The sequence below is a fragment of the Canis lupus genome, chromosome 33, assembly GCF_003254725.2.
Source record: "Canis lupus dingo isolate Sandy chromosome 33, ASM325472v2, whole genome shotgun sequence".
NCBI lineage: Eukaryota > Metazoa > Chordata > Mammalia > Carnivora > Canidae > Canis > Canis lupus.
The window spans coordinates 5,403,973-5,415,921 of NC_064275.1; the positions used below are offsets into that span (position 1 = coordinate 5,403,973).

Consider the following 11,949-nt stretch of genomic DNA (forward strand, 5'->3'; position numbering starts at 1 on the left):
GATAACTAAATGAAACGAGGAAACAATGCACAAACAAAATTAGAAGTTTAATAGAAAAATAGAAGCCATAGGGGCCCCTGGGTGGCTCAGTCAGTTAAGTGTCTGACTTTGGCTCAGGTCATCAGTTCAGAGTCTTGGGATTGAGCCCTGCATCAGGTTCCCCACTCAGTGGGGATTCCACTTATCCCTCTCCTCCCACACCCCCTCCCCCAACTTGTGCTTTCTCTCTCTATCTCTCAGATGAATAAATAAAATCTTTTTTTTTTAAGGAAAAAACAGAAAACATGAAAAATAATCAAACAAATCCTGGAGATGCAGAATACAATGACAGAAGTGAAGTGACAAAGACAGAAGTGAAAAATTCAATTAAGAGTTTTAACAACAGAGTTGATCATTCAGAAAAAAAGAATCAACACAATCAAAGACAGATTATGTGAAACAAGCCAGTTAGGGGAATAAAAAGAATAAAAAAGATTGAAAAAAGTCTGTGTTAATTACAGTATATCAGGAAGTAAATGAAAACTCACTTCAAGGGGGGCACTTGATGGGATGAGCACTGGGTGTTATTCTATATGTTGGCAAATTGAACACCAATAAAAAGTAAATTTATAAAAAAAGAAAAAGAAAACTCACTTCACTGGAGTTCCAGAAGAGAGAAAAAAGGGGCTGAAAGCTTATTAAAGAAATAATAGCTGAAAACTTTCCAAATCTTGAAAGGTTTCTATTTCTATATCTAGGCACAAGAAACTCAAGGACCCTAAGCAAGATCAGCCCAAAGAAGATTATTCTAAGATACATTATAATCACAATGTGAAAGTAATAGACAAAAAGAGAATTTTGAAAGCAGCAAGAGCAAAATGATTTGTGATCTACCAGGAAGACCCCATAAGGCTATAGGCAAATTTCTCTGCAGAACCTTTATACACCAGGAGGAGGTATAATTATATATATAGTCAAAATACTGAAAGAAAAAAAACTCTGCCTACTAAGAATGCCATAAATAGTAAAATTACCCTTCAGAACTGAAGAAGAAATAAAGACATTCTCAGACAAACAAAAGCTAAGGGGTTTCATCACCACTAGACTTGCCTTACAAGAAATGCTAAAAGGAATTGTTCAGGAGGAAATGAAAGGACACCAAGCAATAACATGAAAATATATAGAAGTATAAAACTCACCTATAAAAGTAAATGTGTAGCCAAATTTTGAATACCTTAATGCTATCATGATGATGTGTAAATCATTTTTTATTTCTAGTATAGAAGTGAGAAAATAATAATATTAAAAATAACTATAGCCATAGTAATTTGTTAACGGATGCACTACATAAAAAGATGTAAGGTATGACATTAATAGCATAAAATGTGGGAACAGAAGAACTAAAAGTGTAGTCTCATATGCATTTGAAGGTAAATTTTATCATCTTAAAATAGACTGTTAGATCTATAAAATTTTATTTAGTCCTCATGGTAACAGCAATTAAAAAACCTATAGTAGATACATAAAAGATAGAAAGGAATTAAAGCATACCTCTAAAAAAAAAAAATAAGTCACCAAGGAAGACAGCAAGAGAGAAAGAATAGAACAAAGGCACTAACCCCCCCCCAAAAAAAAAGATTAACAAAAGGGCAATATTAAGTCCTTACTTATCAATAATTACTTTAATGTAAATGGACTAAATTCTACAATCAAAAGACAGGGCTACTAAATTATTTAAAAAATAAAAACAAGATCCAACAATATGCTACCTATAAAAAATTCATGTCAGCTTTAAAAACACACATAGATTCATACAAATGACAATCAAAGTGGCTAGTGATAACAGATAGAACAGAATTTCAGTCAAAATCAGTCACAAAAGGTAAATAAGGTCAAGGTCACTATATAGTGATAAAGGGGTCAATTCTTTAAGAGGATACAATTGTAAATACATATCCACCCAACATTGGAGCACAAGAATATCTAAAACAAATATTAACAGAAATGAAGGAAGAAACAGATAGCCATTATAAAATAGAAGGGAGCTTCAATACCTCACATTCAGCACTTCATACATCATCCAATATATTGATAACCAATAAGTAAACATCAGACCTGAATACCACAACAGACAATATGGATGTAAGAGGCATATACAGGACATTCCATTTGCTAGCACCAGGATATACCTGCTTCTCAAGCACACATGGAATATTCTATAGGATAGATCATATGTTGGGTCACAAAGTAAGCCTTAGCAATTTTAAGAAGAGTGGAATCATAAAAAAAGAATATTAAAATCACATTGAGTAAGTTTTCCAACCACAATGGTAAAAAAATAAAAATTAGTAACATTAATAAAACTGAAAAACCACAAATATGTGGAAATGAAACAATACACTCTTGAACAACCAATGGGTCAAAGTAGCAATCAGAGTTTCTGTAGACAACAAAAATATAACATGCCAAAACTTATAGGATAATGCAAAAACAATTATAAAATGGAAGTTTATACATTACTTTATACATTAAAAAAGAAATATCTCAAATCAACTACCCAACATTAAATCTCAAAGAATTAGGAAAAGAAGAAAAACCAGTTCTAAAGTTAGGAAAAAGAGGGAAATAATAAAGATTACAGTGGAAATAAATGAGACTAGAAAGGCAATAGAAAAGATCAATAAACCTAAGAGTTTGTTTTTTGAACGATAAACAAAATAACAAAACTATTAGCTCTGTTAACCAAGAAAAAGAGAGACAACTTAAAGTTATAAATGAAAGAGGAGACATTATAACTAACACCACAAATATACAAAGGATCATAAGAGGCTATGAAGAACAATTATAAGACAGCAAATTGGATAATATAAACAAATGGATAAATTCCTAGAAACATACAACCTAACAAGGTTGAATCATTAAGAATCAGAAAATGTAAAAGACCAATAACAAGTAGGAGATCAAATCGGTAATCAAAAACTTCCCAACAAAGAAAAACTCAAGAATAGGTGGTTTCACTGATGAATTCTACCAAACATTTAATGAAGAATTAATGTCAGCTCTCAAACTCTTCCAAAAAAAGGAAAGAATATCAAACTCATTTTTTAAGGCCATAATTACCTTGATAGCAAAATCAGATAATAATCCTCAAAGAAAAGAAAACTATAAGACAATATCCCTGATGAATATATATGTGAAAATACACAGGAAAATTCTAGCAAACTGAATTCAACAATACATTAAAAGGATCATGCATCATGATCAAGTGGGATTCATCCCTTGGATATAAGAATGATCCAAAGACATAAATCAATAAATGTGATATATCACATTAATAGAATGAAAGACAAAGATCAGCTGATCATTCAACAGATGCAGAAAAAGCATTTGACAAAACTCAACATCCTTAGATGATAACAACTCTCAACACTTTGAATATAGAAGTAATATATCTCAACATAATAAAGGCCATCTGTGATAGGCTCACAGCTAACATCATATACAAGAATGAAGAGTGAGAATTGGTCCTCAAAAATCAGGAACACAAAAGTGCCATTATAACCACTTCTATTCAATACAGTACTAGAAATCCTTGCCAAAGTAATTAAGTTAAAAAACATAAATAAAAGGCATTTAAATAGGAAAGGAGGAAGTCCTTGTTTGCAGATAACATAATCTTATATGTAGAAAACTTCAAGAACTCCATCAAAACAGAAGTAATCAATAAATTAAATAAAGTTTCAGGATAACAAAAATTAACAGACAAATATCATTTGCATTTCTATTCGCTAACAACCAAGTATCTGAAACAGAAAGAAAATAATACCACTTACAACCGAATTGAAAAACAATAATACTTAGGAATAAATTGAACCAAAGAGGTGAAAAATCTGTACGCTGAAAACTATAAGACATTGATGAAAGAAATTGGAAAATATGCAAATAAAACAACATCTCACTTTCATGGATTGGAAGAATTAATATTGTTAATATGTCCATACTAAACTCAAAGTCATGTATAGATACAATGCGAATCTTATAAAAACTCCAGTGACATTTTTCATAAAAAGAAAAAAAATCCTAAAATTTGTATGGAACCACAAAAGAATTCAAAAGTGAAAGTAATCTTAAGAAAGAAGAATAAAATTGGAAGCATCAGACTTCCTGATTTCAAACTAAAAATCTATAGTAATCTAAACAGTATGGAACTGGCATAAAAACAGATACAAAGGTCAATGAAACAGAATTGAGAGCCCAGATATAAAACCACACATAAACAGTCAATTAATATTTGAAAAGGGAGCCAAGAATACTCAATAGTGGGAAAGATGGTTTTTCAATGAATAATGCTGGTAAAACTGGATATTCCCATGCAAAAGAATGAAATTCAATCCCTACCTTACACAACTCACAAAAATTGACTCAAAATGGATTAAAGACTTAAATGTAAGACCTGAAGCTATAAAATTCCTAGAAAAAAAATGTTTTAAAATGTAGATAAAAAGGAATCAAAGCATACCTCTACAAAAAATAAGTCACAAAGGAAGACAGCAAGAAAGGAAGAAAAGAACGAAGGCACTAAAAAAGGTGATTTTAGCCTGTGACTTTTTGGATATGATGCCAAAAGCACAAGCACCAAAAGCAAAAATAAACAAGCGAGACTACTTCAAACTAAAAAGCTTCTGCACAGCAAAAGAAACAATCAGCTAAATGAAAAGGGGAACTATGGAACAGAAGAAAAATATTTGCAAGCCATATATCTGAAAAGGAGTTAATATCCAAAAAACATAATAAGGAACTCCCATAATTTAATAGCAAAAAACTATTAATAATACTCTGATTAAAAGTGGGCTGAGGTCCTGAAAACATACACATGGCCAAGTCCATGAAAAGATGCTCACCGTGATGAATCATCAGGAAAAAGCAAATTGAAACCACAATGAGATATTCACCTGACACCTGTCAGAATGATTATTATCAAGGCATAGGAAACAAGTATAGGTGAGGATGTGGAAAATAGTAAACGTTCGTCAGTGAAAATATAAATTGGTATAGACACAATGGAAGACAGTATAAAGATTTCTCAAAAAAATTAAAAATAGAAGTACCTTATGATCCAGCAATCTCATATAATTCATTTTTTTAATATTTAAGTCAGTCTGAGCTGCTCTATATACATTTGTGTAAGTGATTTTACTCTCTCAATTGGCAGCTCCATAAGGGCAGGATTATTTCTTATTTACCTATGATGCTTCCTTCCCGATCCTACCCCAACTAGGGCTTCTCTTTACTCAATGCTGACTCAATGACTTATTTATTATAATAATCACTATAAATGTTGAATTTAATTTAATTGAAATTTCTGCAACCAATTTAATAAGCATTCTTTGAGGGCCTATATTATTAGAATTATAAGAGATGTGTAGTGTGGAATGGCAAAAAAAATTAATCCACCTGAGAATAAATAAGATTTTCATATAAAGAACAGATGAACAAACATGTAAGGGAAGCACGGTTAAGAACTCTTTGCGTTATAAAGATAATGAGCATTTTGTAGATCAGAAAGTTGAAGGTGTCTTCATGGAGGGAATCAGACCTCCTAGAAAGACATAATAAGACTTGTATAGAGGAATAGGTCAAAGAGGGCATTTTTAGACAATAAGTTGATTCTGAATAAACATTCTAAGTAGGATGTAGCTCTAGTGCATCAATGAATTGAAAAATAATGGGAAAGTCTCCAGATTCTTAGAGGTGAATGGTAGAAAATAAAACCATAGGTGATATAAATCCAGTTATGGAGTCATTGGAATACTGAGATAAAGGACAAAAATTTGGTTTGGGAATAATGAAGAGCTAAAAACATTTCCAGCCCATAAGAGCATATGTACAAGAGAAAAAGATGGCTCTGAAACACCAATTAAAAAGTTCTCTTATGCTGTATAAGTGAAATGAAACAACACAATGTCAGAGTTGCTTCAGAGGATCAATCTACAGGATTTGGTCACTTTCATCAAAGGGAATGAATAAGACTGCAACTCTTGTTGATCATATCACATTTGCCTCTTTTCCACAAATCTTAATCTTTCTCCCAATCTTCGTTTAACTCCCATTTCTTCTACTATGTGATCAACATGAATTTTTTCCCCTTCATTATTGTTTTCAACTAAAGAAGATTAAAGAGAGAGAGAGAGCGTGCAAAAAATTTACAACATGATACTTAAGCTGACTTTAGTGATGGCCATTTGATTCAACTTCAGAATCCCAAAGGATATCCATCTTTAATTAATACCTTTTGGTTTACCTATGTTTGGGGAACCATATCTCTCTGGTTAAGAGTCTTTGCAGAAATACCCTGATGTCACTGCCAAGGAAATCCCTTTAGAATAAATGGAAAATGTTAACTTTGCCCTAAGGCTAAAATAATTATTGTCACTGACCTACTGGTAGAGTGTTCTAGATGTTCATAATTTATTCCCAAATGTTTTAAAGAACAAGATTTTTATTCTTAATTTCTCTAATAACAAATATCACATGGCCAATCAGCTACTATAAAATGTCAGTGAACTCAAAATATGAGAACTGATTTGTAATTTATTTAGAATATTAAAATGCAGAAATACACATTTCCCTGAAACACTTCAGCATTTTAATTGGTGGTGCATTTTACCTACTTCATAACTTTTTGGTTTGTCTCTAAATTGAGGACACTATGGAAAGCCATAATGAGACACAGTATACTGGATCATTCTGACTTATTCTTTCAAAAGTACCACTGTGTTATCAATAAATATACAGGTAAGGCTATAAATAACTCCGTAATAAAATTCTGGGGGATAGAATAAAATGGATTTCTAATTCAGCTGAATAATTTACATTTTAAATTAGGGGAGAGAAAATGAATTTTCATTATTACTTTGATTCAGTATCTTCTATATAAAATAGTGATTTTTTGAAAACTAACCCAGATTCCACATGTTTATTTTTACTGTTTTTCCAAAACCCTGTAATTCTGGGTTTTGGAAAAAAAATTTGGAAAAAATTGAAAGATTTTTATAATGTTATAGACCTAAAACATAAAAGGCAAACTTATTTTATTCATTTGATTATAACCCTCTAGTGATAAAATTCCAGAAAACCTTACCATACGATGTGAGTAAATTAAAAAATAGTGTATTAAATTCAGTGTAGAGAAGGATAAGAAATAGAAAAAAAGCTAACCAAAATGTGTTTCCAAAACAATATACTTTGAAGAACTTAAGCTCTTCTACAAAATTGTCTCTCTGAAAAATGGCAAGGCCAAAGACTTTTAGCAATTTTTGGAAGAAAAGAAAAGTAATTTTAGCATCCTTTAAAACCCATATTTTGGGGCAGCCCAGTGGCTCAGCAGTTTAGCACCTGCCTTCGGCCCGGGGTGTGATCCTGGAGACCTAGGATCGAGTCCCACATCAGGCTCCCTGCATGGGGCCTGCTTCTTCCTCTGCCTGTGTCTCGCCCACCCCTCCCCTCTCTCTCTCTCTCTCTCTCTGTCTGTCTCTCATGAATAAATAAATAAAATCTTAAAAAATAACCATATTTCTTGCAATATTATGGCTGGTAACTTATAACAAATATAAATTTACAGATCATTGAATTTTAATAAATCTGTGGCGGATTAGGAGTAAATCATGTTTATAAACACAAATAATCATATAATAAATGTAGAATCTTCACGGGACTTACAAAAATGAGAACATTAGTTTCTACAGAAAAGAATACAATCTAGGTATTTATCATGAGGAAGAAAAACATTTTGAATGGAGACTTCGTAGCCAAATCTCATAATGTTAGACATACATGTAGGTCACTTAAAACTAGAAGGTATTAGGATAAATGAATAATTAAAATAACTTATTGGGAGAATGTGGCATGTCTTGATAGGAGTAGAATCTAGAATATATTGAAATAAATATAAAAACAGCATCAAAATTAATTTACTAAGAACATTTTTAAACGTTCTATATTTTTACACAGTCTTAAAGGATGAATGGGTATTAAAATGTCCCTTGATAAGCTTATCTGTGAAGGAGTATTAAGCTAGAGAAATCATTTTTAAAACTCACTGTGATCCTGTGAAATTTAAAAATAATACATTTAGACTTTCAAAATGTCTAAAGTAAGTTCTTTCCAAACATTACATCAATCCCAGAGGGTAGTAGTTAAAAATGTGTTTATTATTTTTTTCTTGGAGAAAAAGACACCATAAGAAAATGTCTTCTAATTTTGGAAATGCCAATGTATACATACTGACCAGGAATCTATACATTAATATCAGATAATTTATGCAGAAAACACCTTTCTGTCCTGGGAATTCACACAGTTATTTTTTGATGACCCCTGTGTGCGATGATCTGTGATGCTTTTCTTCTCACAGACTTGACCTACTGTGTGTGTGCTAGTTCACAGAGACGGCGTAGAAGGATTTAAAAAAGCTTTTTTCTATTTGTATGTGGGGACATTACAAGGAAGAATAAACACACTGTCATTTAGAATTTCATTTCTCTGTAATTTTTATATTCAGCTGAGAAGCCACGAATGGATAAGGAAAATCAATCCTTGGCAACAGAGTTTATCCTTATAGGATTTACAGATCGTCCAGTGCTGAAGAGTCTTCTGTTTTCCGTGTTCTTTGCCATCTATCTGGTGACCATGGTGGGGAATCTGGGCCTGGTGGCATTGATCCTTATGGAACGTCGCCTTCACACACCCATGTACATCTTTCTGGGCAACCTGGCTCTAATGGATTCCTGTTGTGCCTGTGCCATTACCCCCAAGATGTTAGAGAATTTCTTTTCGAAGGACAGAATGATTTCCCTCTATGAATGCATGGCACAATTTTATTTTCTGTGCCTTGCTGAAACGGCAGACTGCTTTCTCCTGGCAGCAATGGCCTATGACCGCTATGTGGCCATCTGCAGCCCACTGCAGTACCACACCCTGATGTCGAAGAAGCTCTGCCTTCAGATGACCGCAGGGGCCTACATAGCTAGTAACCTGCATTCCATGATCCATGTAGGGCTTCTATTAAGGTTAACTTTCTGCAGATCTAATCAAATTGACCACTTTTTTTGTGACATTCTTCCCCTCTATAGACTCTCTTGTACTGACCCTTCTATCAATGAACTAATGATCTATATTTTTTCAATGCCGATTCAAATATTCACCATTGCCATTGTCTTGTTCTCTTATCTCTGCATCCTTTTCACAATTTTCAAAATGAAGTCCAAAGAAGGGAGAGGTAAAGCTTTTTCTACCTGTGCATCCCACTTTCTATCTGTTTCAATATTCTACATTTGTCTTCTCATGTATATTCGCCCATTTGAAGAAGGGGATAAAGATATACCAGTGGCAGTTTTTTATACCATAGTAGTTCCTTTATTAAATCCTTTTATCTATAGTCTAAGAAATAAGGAGGTGATAAATGTTCTTAAAAGATGTTTAAAGAATTATAATATTTTTAAATAAAGTTCATCTTCTATGGAAAACTGATTTTTATTCATTAAATTATTTTATAGATAAGGGACAAAGGAAAACTGTTTTTACATAAAATATTAATCTCTAAATCATTAGGCTCTGTTTGCTAAAAGATATATGGATGTAATTTCAAAATGTCTGGCAAATCTCACTGCAAATTCCACAATTACCAGAGTAAATCTGGAGAAAACCCAGAGGTAACTTTCATTATCAATTCTTATTACTCTCACTGAATTGTGTCAGGCTGTTGTTCCAAACCATAGTAAATCAACATAGCATCAAACTTAATTGTCTAAATGTGTAGAAGAGTCACATTGATTTATCTTGTCTAGTTAATGGAAGGCATTATATCTGATCCTTTGTAGAATGTCTGAAACATTTTAAATTTCCTGGCAGGAGAAAAACATGATAATATTCATCAGAAAACTAACTTGGGAGACACATGTAAGTTAGTCTGGGGGGAGACAGGCTAAAAGCAATCCAACTAATTTCAGTAATCTATATTTAAAATAATGAAGCTTGATCTAGATAAGACTCCAAGGATGGGAATAAAGGTAATGAGAAGGAACACACACATAGTCACACATGCATTTTGTAGAATAATTAACAATGAATTATATTAAGTTGGCTATAGTAGTTTAAGATCTACCTTAATTTATAGTCTGATTAAGGCTCTTCTTTTTTAATGAATCAATCATGCTATGTATTATGGAATATAGAACAGCAACTTACATAATAAATGCTCAATAAGCATTTAAAAACATACTAATGAAGGTACTGTTGTATTTTTTAATATTTTTGAGTAACAATGAAATCTGTTAATATTTTATGTATTTATTGGTCATTTTCACCTCTACAAATTATCTGATCATTTTTCCTTTAAGTTTTACTTGTTTTTCCTCATTTATTTGTACCACTCATTACAGACAAAAGATATTAAAATGTTGTGACTATTTGTGGCTAATTATTTCTCTCTGTGTTAATAGTATTTTAATATATGTTTATGTTATTTGCAATTATTAATATTATAATTTTATATACTCACATTTACTAATTTTTATCTTATGTGTTCTCTTCCATGCTTTGTTTAGAATTTTTCTTAATCTGATATCTATTATTAACCAATATTTCTTTTTTTTCTTCTAACTCCTATTCTTCTTCCTTCCTCATCTTTCATCTTTTAAATAATTTTTTTTTGGAAAAGACTCTTAATTCTTCCTGGAATTTATTTAGTATAGGGCATGAATTGAGAATGTAATTTTATTTGGCTTCTTCTTCCAAAAATATTCCACAGATTAAGTTACTCAAACATCCAAGAAGGACTTCTTTATAAGCTTGACAAAATAATTCTTATATTTATTTAGAAAAACTAATAATCAGTAAACACAATGTATTATATATTAAAATACATGATGAAATTCCAACAATTAAAAGAATTTGGTTTTAAATCAAGAATCAATAGCTAAATCAATGGAAAAAAGATTATCCAAAAGTAAACACCCATATAAAATAAGAACATCATAAATTAATCAGTAAATAAAAAGATTTAATGGATGTTCCTAGGTCAATTGATTAACCATTTGTCTCTTTCATTGTGTTAAATGTATAAATTGACTCTATTTCAGAGATATTTTATAAACATAACTTGTAATATTCTTTTTTATATCCTAAATTTTTATACATAGCACTTTTACTCAACTGGGATTCATTTCATAATGTTGTGAAGTGAGAATTAAAGTTTGATTTTTTTTATGGTTAACTGGTAATTCTAACATCATTTATTAACTAATTCTTCCTTACTCACTGATTTTTATGCCTCCTTTTTATACACTTACATACATATGCATACACTGATAAGTCTATTTCTAGCCTCCCTAGTTTACACAACAAAAACAGGGCAGCCACAGTCCCTATATTTATAGTCCAGTAGAGAAGACAGACTTTTTTTTTATTTTAGGAGTAATTAAACTAAATAGTAATAAGCATCAGGATTGGGAAAGACTTCTGCCTCTACTCATAGTTCAATTGATAGGATTCAGTAAAGTTCAGGTATAAGATTCAATAGCTATAGGATTCAATAAAGTGCAGTTATTCTTTCTATTCTTTTCTACATGATTTCACCTATTTTATGGGTTTTAATATCATTAACATGAAGATGACCCAGAATGTACATTTCAGCTCTGACATCTTCCCTAATCATTTCCAGACTTAGGTATCTAATTGTCAAGAAGCGCGCAGTTATTTGAATGTTTCAAAGATACCTCAGATTTAACATGATCAAAAAGCCTCTCTAATTTTTCCATTAAAATGGATATCCTTGGTCTTCTCCATCTTGATGGAGCTTCCTCCAAAAAATTGGTCAAGGATGAGATTAACAATAATCCTCCATCTCTCTCTGCTTTCATATCTGACCTCTCACAAGATCTGTCAATTCTATCTAAAATATAGCTGACAAGTGCC

General features: G+C 31.7%; 1 protein-coding gene across 1 annotated transcript; it reads left to right on the forward strand.

Moving 5' to 3' along the window:
- Positions 1 to 8,550: 8,550 nt before the first annotated feature.
- On the forward strand, positions 8,551 to 9,480 carry LOC112641354 (olfactory receptor 5K4). Its single transcript, XM_025418291.3, has one exon. The coding sequence runs from the start codon at positions 8,551 to 8,553 to the stop codon at positions 9,478 to 9,480; it is 930 nt and encodes a 309-aa protein (XP_025274076.3).
- Positions 9,481 to 11,949: the final 2,469 nt, after the last annotated feature.